The sequence below is a fragment of the Crotalus tigris genome, unplaced genomic scaffold (assembly GCF_016545835.1).
Source record: "Crotalus tigris isolate CLP2741 ecotype Arizona unplaced genomic scaffold, ASM1654583v1 scf7180000017757.759095, whole genome shotgun sequence".
Taxonomy (NCBI): Eukaryota; Metazoa; Chordata; class Lepidosauria; order Squamata; family Viperidae; genus Crotalus; species Crotalus tigris.
In genome coordinates this window covers 653284-665774 of record NW_024096617.1, presented here as the reverse complement: position 1 = coordinate 665774, position 12491 = coordinate 653284, and the positions used below count along the sequence as shown (strand labels likewise).

At 35.8% G+C, this 12491-nt stretch overlaps 1 protein-coding gene across 2 annotated transcripts in view; it reads right to left on the bottom strand.

The window, feature by feature from the left end:
• BTAF1 (B-TFIID TATA-box binding protein associated factor 1) overlaps window positions 1-12491 on the bottom strand; it is an 86837-nt gene that overhangs the window by 22321 nt on the left and 52025 nt on the right. For both annotated transcript variants that reach the window (XM_039340948.1, XM_039340947.1), the window contains exons 17-24: window positions 11690-11832; window positions 11394-11568; window positions 10619-10822; window positions 5010-5436; window positions 2928-3118; window positions 928-1081; window positions 744-853; window positions 39-240 (exon numbers count right to left, since the gene is read on the bottom strand). In XM_039340948.1, the coding sequence (XP_039196882.1) occupies window positions 39-240; window positions 744-853; window positions 928-1081; window positions 2928-3118; window positions 5010-5436; window positions 10619-10822; window positions 11394-11568; window positions 11690-11832 (1606 nt within the window). The remainder of the gene's footprint in view (window positions 1-38; window positions 241-743; window positions 854-927; window positions 1082-2927; window positions 3119-5009; window positions 5437-10618; window positions 10823-11393; window positions 11569-11689; window positions 11833-12491) is intronic.

The following is a 12491-nucleotide window of genomic DNA, read 5'->3' as shown; positions in this document are numbered from 1 at the left end:
CCACACAGACAGACTACAAAGGAATTTAGCAAGGATACCGCTGAGAGCTTCAATTGCACCTTCTTGCTTGGTACTATCATCTATCGCTCCCAGCCAAGGAAGAACCTTTTCTAGAAAAATATGAATGGTTTCCACGGTAGCTATTTTGCTCATTACACCCACACAACGAGCAGCCATGTGCCTCACTGCAGTGCTGGGGTGTTGAAGGCACATACAAAGGTAAGGCAAGTGCTGTACTAACTGAAAAAAGAAACCACGAGTCAGTCACAGGTACAGTAAAGGCTGCTGAAGATACTCTTTTACTCTATCAAAAGACAGCCCTTTTAATTCAATGTTAGTGTGAGTTATTCACGATACTGAATACATGATTTATCTACTTGCAATGGAACAAGGGACAAGGGAATGTCAAGGTGTATTTGAACAATCAGAAACAGACACAGGCATACGAAGGTGCACAACACAGTTACCTAGAGCCTTATTTTTAAAGACATAGTCAAATCATTATTAGACCAGAAACAGCTTAAAACAGCTTCAAGAGTTATTGCCTTTTAAGATAAAACCACAACTCTTAGACCAATTTTTTTTCAAAAAAGGTAGGGTCGATTGAAATATAAAAACCATAACAATAATATTTTTAATGGCAGGTGGCAGTTGTAATCATTATTCCAAATTTAAGAAAAGCAAAAACAAATACTACTAAACCTCAGTGAGAATGCTAACTATTTCTAAACAAAATTCAGTACCAGAGAGTGAAGCCGAATATCCATAGAAGCTGCAGTTATTTCAAAAACTTGCAAAGAATTCACCAGTTCCTGAGCTGGTCCATCTCCTTTTTCCAAGAGTAACTTTCGATCTATTACAGGAAATAGTATTAGATTTTTTTTAATTGAAATTTTAAATTAGCCAAGCCTTAAGAAATATACCTACCAAAGTTATTTATATCGATACTGTTCTTTAAGGACCCGACCATAGTATCCCAAAGATGTGGCAAGCCTACCGCCATTTCATCACCAAAATGCTTTGCTATAGTGGATAAAGCAAATTCAGCTCCTCTGCGCTGTACAATGTAGGGCTTCTGAGCCTAGAATTTAATAAGAAGATAATTTAAAAGCAAATAAAGGCAAATAAAGTAGCATGTTGGTATTTAATGCAGTTACTCCAGGAAAAAAAATAAGGTGCTTTTCCAGTTTCCATATATCAAATAGATAAAGAAAAATTAAAGTGGAAACTATACTACAATATACTGCTGATCCAAATAAAGGACCAACATGGAAGAGCACTAACAGTCAGTGATCAACTCCCAACTTTAAAACAGACCTATAATGCATAACGTATCTTAAAAGAAGATTAATATGGTATAATCAATATCGGGTTGATGGCTAAAATTTTGTTTTAATTCATGCATATGAGTAATTTAAAAATAACTAAAATGTTTCAAACTCAATGTGAAATTCAGTGAAATTTAGGGCTGTTTTATAATGTATGTTCAACAATGATGAGAAAAGGGTTCAGTAAAATAACTAACATGATAATTGCTTCAAATCACAATGCTCTTTTTTAAAAAATACATTTAATTTCCAAGATTTCAAGCCGTCAAGCTGAGCATCACACCCACAGATGTTTCTTTGTGAACTGGGTAGCAGGATTAAAAAAGAATCAGAAAAGTATTTGCTAGCAACCTTGTTCTTTCCTTCGATTCTTGCCTTTCTCAATCTCTTTTAAAATTGATCCTACATGTCTAAGAAACAAACATGTCTCATTTTCTCAGGAGCAAAGAAACAGTGAAAGGACTGGCAGAAGGAGGTCAGTCTAGGCATGCACAAAAGCTTCACTCATTTCCATTAAAAAAAAAGAGGGAGTGGGAGGGAAGAGTGTTATGGCCAAGGAAAGAAACTAGGACAGTCTATTTTTAAAAAGCTGCAACATTTTTCTCTACTTAACCCCTTTTTGATTAGCTGCAGTTTAGCTGATGTTGATTTTTAGCAACTAAATAGACTTCCTCCAGGATAACCCCCCCCCATCCTTCGGGACCCATCAATGTTATAATCAAGTCCCTGCTAATCGTTATCCTCTTCTCTTTCCTCCCACCTTTCCCAAAACTATGACACTTCAAGGGTGCTAAGTCTTCACATAATGTATCTAAGATATGCTAATTTGAGCCTGGTGAGAACCCTGGACTGATTTGTTTTGTGATCCATTTTTTTTCTTCTTGGTTATCCTTGGGATTTTTAGGAGACTTCTCTGACACCATAATTCAAAAGCATTAACACTCTTTCTTACTTTGCCTGTTCAGTCTTTTACCTCCATAGAAAGCCACAGGGATAACCACTGCCTCCACAGTTCTGATTTATGGATACGTCACAGAATCTGAAAACCTTTTCCAAGGCTTTCATTGCTAATCCTAATCATATTTCTACCAAGTCTAGTTTATGGTGTATTTCTTGACTGCTAGCTCCTTTATTCCTAATAGCTGATCCTAAATGAAAAAGCTATCCACTTGAGTATCTTCATTGTCAGTTCTAAAGCTGATCGCTATACCTGTTGTCATTAGCTTATGTTTTGGGTTTTTTAAGATAGCTCCATTTTTCCTTCGCTTTCATTACTAGCTAATGAAAAATCAATGAAAATTATTGGTATTTTCAGCTAGTCCAACTAGTGTTACCAGCACAGTGCAGGTTGCTAATGTTGCTTCCTCTAATTGTAAATCTACACTCATCATCTTTGAAACCAGCCTCCCTAATATATATTCAGCATATAATGAAATCTCTTGTATTCAACCTCTGCCCTGCTCCCCAATGTACACCGTTTTCCCCCCTCACCACCAGAGGAGCTTGGTGCATTTTTCTAAGACAATTCAAGTTACCTATCTATTTATACTGGAGCACTGTGTAATGTTTGCAAAATTGAAAAATAAACTTTGTACCCACTTCATCAAGCTCTGTTGTTACATTTCCACTAGTGCTTGCAGGCAAATCTCCAATTTGGGCTTTGGTGGCCTTTGGTGTTGGACCCCGTCGGCTTGTGATGGCAAATGCAGCTTTTTGGTGCCTATAGAGTGTAATTATACCTCTGTGCTTGGTAACTGTATGATGCATCCCATCTCTGTCAGAATTAGAACCTACAAAAAAGGTGGCAATTAAAAACACTGATAGAAGCAGCAGGGATGATCATAAACATGTTCTTTTGTCACAAATTGTAATGGAAAAGGAAATTAGAGAGAAAAATCAATCTCTAATATTAATTCTTTAAAAAACTGAACTTGAAATATAAAGGGATTATGATCACTAAAATATTTGGTTTGAAATTCAGAGCAGCATGCTGGCAAGATAACACTTTCACTTATTTTGTGAAATGGGCAGATATATAAATTTGAAAAATAAATAAATAAATAGGACTGAATTATTCCGACACAGATATAGAATTAAGAAACACTTAAGAAACTTGGCAAATTAGTATAGAACTGTAATTAAGAATGCTGCAATAAAAGTAGAGAGACTCAAATGCAAATTTTTACTTATTAATGAAACTCACTGGATGACTTATTCTAGCTCAATCTAATCTTTTATGCAGGGATATGGTGATAATTAAATAAACTAGGGAATATCTCTGGGTAAAATGTGGGAGGTATAAATAAGTACAGTAATGTATTATTTTTTCTTTCCTTGGCTAGTTTATTCCTCCCACTATTTTTATCATGGAGAGGAGTTAATAACTAAGTTGTAGTGATTAGAAAAAGGCCTCTAGTGCCTCAACATTTTAAAGATTTTCATTTCACAGGATGATGGATCTAGAAAATAATGATTATTCTTCTGACAGTATAAGTAAAAGAAAGCAGCTTCAAATTCAAATCCTATAATCAGTGGTGATTCACAAAACCAAAATCAATAGTATTCCAAAAAAAGTCAGTGAATGTTTGAGAAACATGAAACATATTTTAAAATGACACTTCTAATTGCTGAAAAAATATATTATATGAAATAGTATAATCATCATCTACAAACAATATGTTGAAAGGAGACATAACTTAACCAAATGTGTAGAATGTCTGTGATATTTTAATCTTATCTTAGATTCACAGATTGTGCAAAGCAACAATGCGATCTTTCAGGTTTTGGCTCAGATAGCAAATTAATTTCAACTTATGCCACAAACCCCAGCTTAGCAAGATACGGTGAACTGAAGCCTAAGCATACAAAAAATCTCCGTAAGCACTTATAAGGTGAGGTTCTTCTTCATAGCAGTTGGAACAAAATTGTGAGAATTCATCATGTTTTAAAATCATAAATTACTAAAAGTGCTTTAGAAAGCATTAAATGCTACAATGTATTTAAGCTGACGTCATCTGAACGTGTTTCAAGCTCTATAGCAATGTTTTCCAACTTTGGCCACTTGAAGAAGTGGGGACCAGAATTCCCCAGCCAGCAATTTTGGGAGTTGGTTCACATATCTTCAAGTGTCCAAGGTTGGGAAATTTATTTATTTATTATTAATTTGCCACCCATCTTGCCATGGGCCTACTGTGGGAGAAGAAGGTAAAAATATATAAAAAATGTAAATATAACAATAGTAAATCAATAAAACAATAAAAATAAATGAAAATACAGCAATATGAATTAAAATGTGTGGAGGACAGGATGCGCAGGGGGAAGTTGGGGTCAGCTATTAGTCCAATAACTCCCCCACTGGGTCCATAGGCCAATTGGCAGAACAGGGCTTCAGGCTCTTATGGAAGGATAGGAGGGTGGGGGCAGGCCCACCCCAGGAGGCCGGATGTTCCAGAGGCCAGTGTTGTGGCAGAGAAGGCTCTTCTCCTGGATCCCATCAGACCTAATTCCTTGACTGATGGGATCTGCAGCAGGCCTCCTCTGCCAGGAGGAGTAGAACGGGCCTTCCTTGAGGGATCAAGTAACCTGGATCCATGCCATAGCCAACTGCCTGAAATACTTCTTTATAAGATTACGAAGATGGTTGTATGCAGTAAACGGAAGATTAACAGTTGGTCAACATACCTTTTGAGTTTTCATGGCTGCTCTGTTGCTGTGCTGGACAGGATGCTAAAGGAGTAAGATGTGGATCCACACAAAGCGAGGTGCAAAGATTTTTGATGATTTTTGAATTGGGACAGGGAGACCTTGCGATACATTGCTGAAGCAATTTTGCTATGCATAAAGCTGAATAATTTTGTACTAGTGTATTTTCTTCTTTCTTCACAGCCTCCATCAAAGGTTTTATAACAGGATTTATTTTTTCTGGAAGCTGCTCCAAATTTACAACAGCACAAGCAGTAAATGTATGTACTCTCAGCTGCAATGTTTGCCATTCAAGGTTTGTTTCTGTGACTGTCATTTGAACTTGCTGTCGCCTGCTTTCTAATTGCTGTAAAACTTTGGGATTTAGATTATGAGATGATGTGGCTTCATTAAAAACAGAAGTAACCTTAATAAAAAAAATAAAAAAAATCATTACTATTTTAGGACATTCAAGGGTTTTAAATACTAGAAGCTGGTACAAACCCGTATTTATTTTTGCAGATTTTGATCCCTCTTTCAAAATGCTAAACTCAAAATAATCAAAAATATATATCAAAACACAAAACAAGACTTATGAAATTAAAAATAATTGTAGGAAGATTATTACACATTCATGCAATTATCCAGATATTCAGAAAAAGTCACCATTTTTATTTATGTAGTCAAGTGACTTCTAGGTTGCTATAATTATAGTTCAATTTATAAAGTACAAATAGTTAAAACTATTAGAAAGGAAAGGAAAAACAAATAGCAAATTATTCTTAAATTATACACAAGTGCCATATGGAAAGTGCAACCCTATAAGTAACTAAATTTGGAAAATCCACAGAGGTAGAAATTCCTTGAATCTAAAGCTACTTGTAAGTCTTGCTATGATTGAGCTCAAAGTCTATTTCTCTCCATCCAGATTCTACCAGCCTCCAGGCCTCGGGACAAGATGTTAAAAAAAAAAAAAAAACCACCTCTTTAGCCTAGAATTCTGATATATAGCTGGGTATTCTTTATGTATTGATGACATCTGACCCTCATGTGGATGGATGACTTTGTTCAGCAATTTCATATAGAATTTAAATAGAGGTGGGGCAAGTATTAAAACTGAGGACTTTCCTCCTCCCCCCAAAAAGCCCCCTGGACTTTTCTCCACATCAAACTAGACTAAAACCAGACTTGGAGAAAGGAGAACCGGTATAACAGGGTGTCCCCAATAAAGTGAATAATTGTAAATCAATACAATAAAAAAGTTTAGCTTAACCTTGGTGTTTGTAATCTCAGTCCTCACAATCCATTTTGGAATTTAAAAGAATTTTATTACATTAACATCAACACATATTTTTCTTGGTTCATTTTACAGCCTTCTGTATGTAACATCTTACCTAACCCAAAGATTTTGAAATCTCAACAGTTCACATGTTGGGAAAGGTACGATGAGTATCTTATAAAATGAATAATATTTGCCAGCTATGGCAAATGTCTAGATATTCTTACAACGTTCTTCATGCAGAAGGGCATTTGCATGAGCAAGAATTCAGCCTCGCCCTTTAAAATGATAATGGGAAATTACAATATTATCTCTTACCAGGATCATCTTTGCATTTGCTTAAATACTAAAGATGCATCTGTGATTCATGCTACAAAAATATCCTATATCTGACATTTTAACTCACTATGCTGCTTGTCTGCAAATTTTCAGACCATTCCCAACCAGGAATTACAAAACAGTTATTTCAGGATTAATTGACTGAAATGTCTAGGAAGACAATGAAACCCCTAGCTGTTGCTATTACTATTTGAAGATAGGTCCTACAGCTAAGTATGACCAGAGTCCATGTTGCATTTATCATTATGAAATTTGCTCTTTCCACCAAGATTTGTACATAATTTGTTTCATTATTTTAATCCTTATGAGAAGATATTGGGTTTCATCTATTGGTAGTTATAATTTCTTTCTTATGGATGTAATAAAGATAATTTTAAAATACCCTAATATCCTCCCAGCTTCCAAAGTTAGTTTAGTCTGGAAGACATAAAATAGAATCAGGACAGTTGCACCATCAGTATCCCAGTCCTACCAAAAATAATTAGGTGCAAGAAATTTATTTATTTATTTATTTAATTTTATTTATATGCCGCCCAATCCCAAAGGACTCAATCCCAAATGGCTACATTGAGAGAGGAATCAATTATCATTTGTTATTTTTGAAACTAACAGGTTACAAACTCGTGCGTTCAGAAGAGCTAAGAGGAAAGCTACACATTTATAGTTCTATATAGCATACCGACCAAAGATAATTTGAGCATGTTGTAGAGAAATCATATGGCTCTCAAGTGTGAAGACAAAATTGCTTCACAATTGATAAAAAAAGATAATTAACTTGAGGAAACTGGTATATCTTTGTAAGCATAAATGTACTGCAGTAACCTTCTTTGAAATGCAGCGCTATAGCTTTCATATGTGAATGACATCAAGCTTCAAATGGTTATTCTGACTCTAATGAGCTAACCAAATACTTAAAAATGGCTCTTGTGAAGAGTAGTGATAATGATACGGCCACTTATCACAATGGATACTCTAACAACATGGGTTTTTACATATCTCCAGAGACAGTGTGTTTTTTGGTGAAACTGGTCTATCAGAGCAACCTGGTCTACCCAACTATGGGATGGAGCATACTGCTTTCGCCATTCAGCCCCAATCTAGGAGCCTTCACAGGCAGTCGCTTCTGCGACAAACTATTTCTGTGTTAAACTTAAATTTACCGACAAAGAATTAAGGGAGACTAGTATAGCTGTTTTAAGCTATTTAGTTCTAATCAGCTGGCCAGAGAGACATATCTTCAGAGAAACTTACTCTTTTTTTTTTTCAGTGCCACTCCAGAAACCTCTTATGTTTTGTTATCTCCTGGAACTGCTTGAAAACCAGCCCCAGAAATTGGCATACTGGGGGAAGACAACCCAATCTAAGGTTGCCACTTTCACCCTCATTCTGGGTGTTGACTAAGACCTTGATTGAGCTGCTGACCAGAAACTCATGAAACTTCCAAAAAACCTTCTGGAAACCAAATGGATCCACTATGTACCGATATGATTTGACAGTTTCAGTGGAGATAAACTGCTCAATACATTGATCAAGATTTTTCTGATTTTTCTTTTCCAAGGATATCCCTGGGCTGCACAGTGCTTTAGAAAGGAGCTTTGGAACTGGTGATGTATGAGCATAGCACTTGACTGCAACTCTTTACAGTAGCTGTGTCATCTTCTAGGATTGTTTCAAGGTTTTTTTGGTTCTATATCCTATACAATTTTCTATCAAAGAACTTGGGCCTTACTGTAAAAGAAACAAAAAACTTTTGGATTCAGAGAAGATTATTTATAATTTTACAGGTATGCTATTATTATATTTAATATTTAGAGTAAGATCTAAGAAGATACACTTCATGAACTAGATTATTTCTGCATCCCACCAACACAATGGGAATCACTCTTTGGGCATCCCTTATACTATTATTCATAAACATAAAACATGAATGGAAAATTTATACAGCAGAAGGTTAGCATCCCTACACTATTTGTAATTAAGAACCTTTCTCTTTAATTCCTCACTCAGGAATGGAATACATGCTGCACAATCATATATTAAAGCAGAATAGACACAACTTGAACTTCTCAGGTACATACTTATATTTCTACCTGGAAAACAACCATATGTAAAATGATTTTATAATAGAAGCATCAATAGCTGCAGTAGCTTATTTTAAAATTTTTAACTGCCTTACTTGTCCTCTTTTCATCTTTAGAGAGACTGGAACTATCAACAGGATCATCTATACTAAAAATAGACTGCATCTTGGAAGAGACTTATTTTGCTCATCTGTATCATTGTTATCAAAATCAGGGCTTTGATTACGGCTAATAATCACATTCTCTGTAAGAGATCACTTTGTATCTCAATGCTTCCTCCTCATTTTCTCATTTCAAAGGTAGAAACAGATGTCTTTCATCATAAGGTAAAAGGAGATGAAGACAGCTATAGCAAAGCTTAGCTTATTCTACTTCTTCAACAAACAGGAACTATTAAGCGCTGACATCTTTTCACCTTTAGAAGTCTTAAGGAAACATTATTTTCCAGCAACCTTTTTCCAGTGATAGTTCTATCTCAAACTACTTTATTATCATTTACATCAGGGGTTCTCAACCTTGACTTTGCTGGCTGAGGAATTCTGGGAGTTGAAGTCCACAAGTCTTTGTTAAGTCTTAAAGCTGCCAAGGTTGAGAACCCCTGATTTACATGAAGAGGCCAATAGGAGTCATGGTGGCACAGTGGTTAGAATGCAGCATTGCAGACTAATTCTGCTACCAAGGGTTCGATCCTCGCTGGCTCAAGGTTGACTCAACCTTCCATCCTTCCAAGGTTGGTAAAATAAGGACCAAGATTGCTGGGGGCAATATTCTGATTCTGTAGAGCTTTAAAGCACTATGAAGCAGTATGTAAGTCTAAACATTATTGCTATTGCTATTAATATTGATAACTGGGCAGAAGAAGCGTATTTCCTCCAAGCTCAGCTCAACCTATATCCACAGAAAGCAGGTACAATAATAAGATACTTGTAGAACACTTATGCATTTGTAGAGGATCCGAGGTATTATGTTTGCAAAGCTGATTATATTCTAATTTGATAATGGAAAGCCCTAAGACTTGGCTATTCACCTAGGTCTTGGGGTAGGATGGCTGGGACTCCCCTGGTTGTGATGCTTTAGTTTTATTTTGTGGCTGGATTGTCATCTTGTGATCATTTTGTAGTTATTGTATGCATTTTGGTTAGTTTTTTGTATTTTGCTTTTTAATGCTATTTCATTGTTGTGGGATACTCAGAATCAGTTAGAGCTGGGCCATATCCAAAAGGAATAAAATGAAATAAACACTGTAAGAAAAAAAAAATCTGGGGGGATAAATATAAGAAACACTGAAGAGGATGTCAACCAATGCTTTTTGAGATGATGATGATGATGATTATTATTATTATTACTGATTTCAGTATGTCATTACAAGGACTGTTTTTTTTTAATCTACAATTATTAATATTACAACTGAGTGAGTGACAGGAACTGGGCAAAAGTGGCTGTGGCTTCCGGGATGTGGCAAGCAGCTCCAGAGCCATGCAGTTTTGGAGCTGCTTGCTGCACCACAAGGTAGAGTGGGGGGGGGGGAGATAGGCAGGTGGGGGAGTTGGAGTCAGTCCCTCACCTTACTGAGGCTCAGGTCTGTGAGGAACCAAGACTGGAATGACTTGGATTGGGGTGAGTCCTTAACTAATGATCAATAAAATTTACTTAATGACTGCCAATTGTCAGGATTGCAAAGTAATGTGGCCACATATTGTCTTGCTTTATAACTGCAGCACTTAGTGACACAAATTCTGGTCTGAACTGTGATTGTAAGCTGAGGCCTACCTGTATGCAAAAAAATCCTACCTATTTTGGAGGACCTACAGGCTTATTTTAAAAGGTAATTGCACAGACTAGGGAACACTTTGCCACCATAGTAGTTTCAATTGAAGTGTGAAGGCAAATATTTTTATTAATTTACTCACCAATTCATTAGCTTGATCTATTGTAAATACACTGCAGTTTACTTTACTGGAAATATCAATGTTTGCATCGGTGAATGAAGAGATAAGTTGTTTACATTCATTCTGCATTCGGGTGAAGGGAATAGCAATTTCATCATAATAAAGATGCTCAGAAAGAACACCAAGTAAGCGTGACAGGACAGCATCAGCCACTACTTTATTTTCCTGCAAACAACCAAAATTTTACATTTTAAATGAAAATGATCTTAAAGGCATACAGAGGATTAACTTAGTACAAGTACTGAAAACTCTCTAAATGATTGAACTGGTATTTATTCAGTTTCATGATTTAAAATAAAAGTACAAAGAACTGTATTGGATACATATTAAGGAACTTAATACTTAACATTAATGTACATCTAAATAAAAAATGGACTTAACCAGATATGTACCCCAAAAAGCAGCAATGTTTCAAATAGCCACCTGCTGGCTTTCAATCTCAAGCAATTTTGGAAAGCACATTGCAGCATGATAGAAAAGTTTATTATTCACACACAAACATTTAAACGCTGCTGTGCGTATTCTTAGAAGACTGTTTGGGTACTTTCAGCCTTTGTAACTAAGGTTATGAATTACAGTTCTATCAATTCCAGTCAACCTGAAAATTATCTTACACATGGATTGTTATCTACTTATAGAAAAAGGCATTCTATCTGAAAATGATAAGCTTTATTAAAGAGAGGCAGAAATGGTTTAAGTTGTAGAATATATGTTTTAACAGCGGTATTATTCCTACCTTCTGCAAGGCTGCCCACTCACAGATTACTAATGCAACACTAAACCTCTGCAAAGCTGACTTGGAATTTAGGTGGAAAAGCAAGAGCTGGGCAAGTGATTCAGCTGGCTTGATTTCTTGGGAAGCAGCATTCACGCTTGGATCACAAATACAGCAGCAGAGTGCTCCGAGTAATCTGGAACAATATATTTCTGTTAGTTGAGTTACAAAGTTTAGGGCAATCTAATTTGAATCACATATCTTGACTATAGGTTTTCTCTTGTTTAACATAAAAAGGTTTTCAATAATCAACTGACTTTGCTGCCATCATCCGAGCTCTCATAACAACAAAATCTCTAGTTGCTGAATCTTCAATGACACTTTCGGCACCAGCTATGTATTCTTGTACCACTTCTTTGGTCTGGGTTTGACTTGGACGCATCTTCCCACCTGACTTTTCCTGTGAAAACAACAAACCTGCTGTTAAGATAGGATCTACCTTTTTTATATACATGGCTTTTCTTTTTATAACAGTAATATTTGAAATGTGTATTTTCATCACAGATGAAATCTATGCAGTAATACAACAGGTTCCTAAATTAAATAGAATATAAACATTTTCACTGTCTCTAATTTTGGAGATGATAACTTCAAACACAAGCATATGTACACAGATCTATAAGAGCAGTAAGCTTGTAACATTAATTGTCTCCAGTTTCCACCTCTGTTCTAATTACTGAAATTATTAAAACAGCACTTGTTATTCAACTGCAATTGCTGGCTAAAAGGCACTTATGTCCTGATGTGCATAGAAGAGAAAGAATGCAGGTAGAAAAAACATTATCAGACAAAAGGCAAATATGGATTTGCTTTCCATTTCCCAAGTATAAACAGAGATGAAGCTTCATTTGCCCATTTGAGATATTTATTCTTTCCTTCTTAATAATTACAAATGCCTCAGGCTCCCCCCCTTTCAGAAAAATATTAAAAGCTGTGATACTTAATTGTTTTTATCTTTTCCTCCCATGCCTAAGAAAGGGACTTATTTTCCTCGTCTGAAGCTTAAAATTTGACAAATAATAGATTTTTAACTTGGATATGCATCTGAGTGAAATCTGT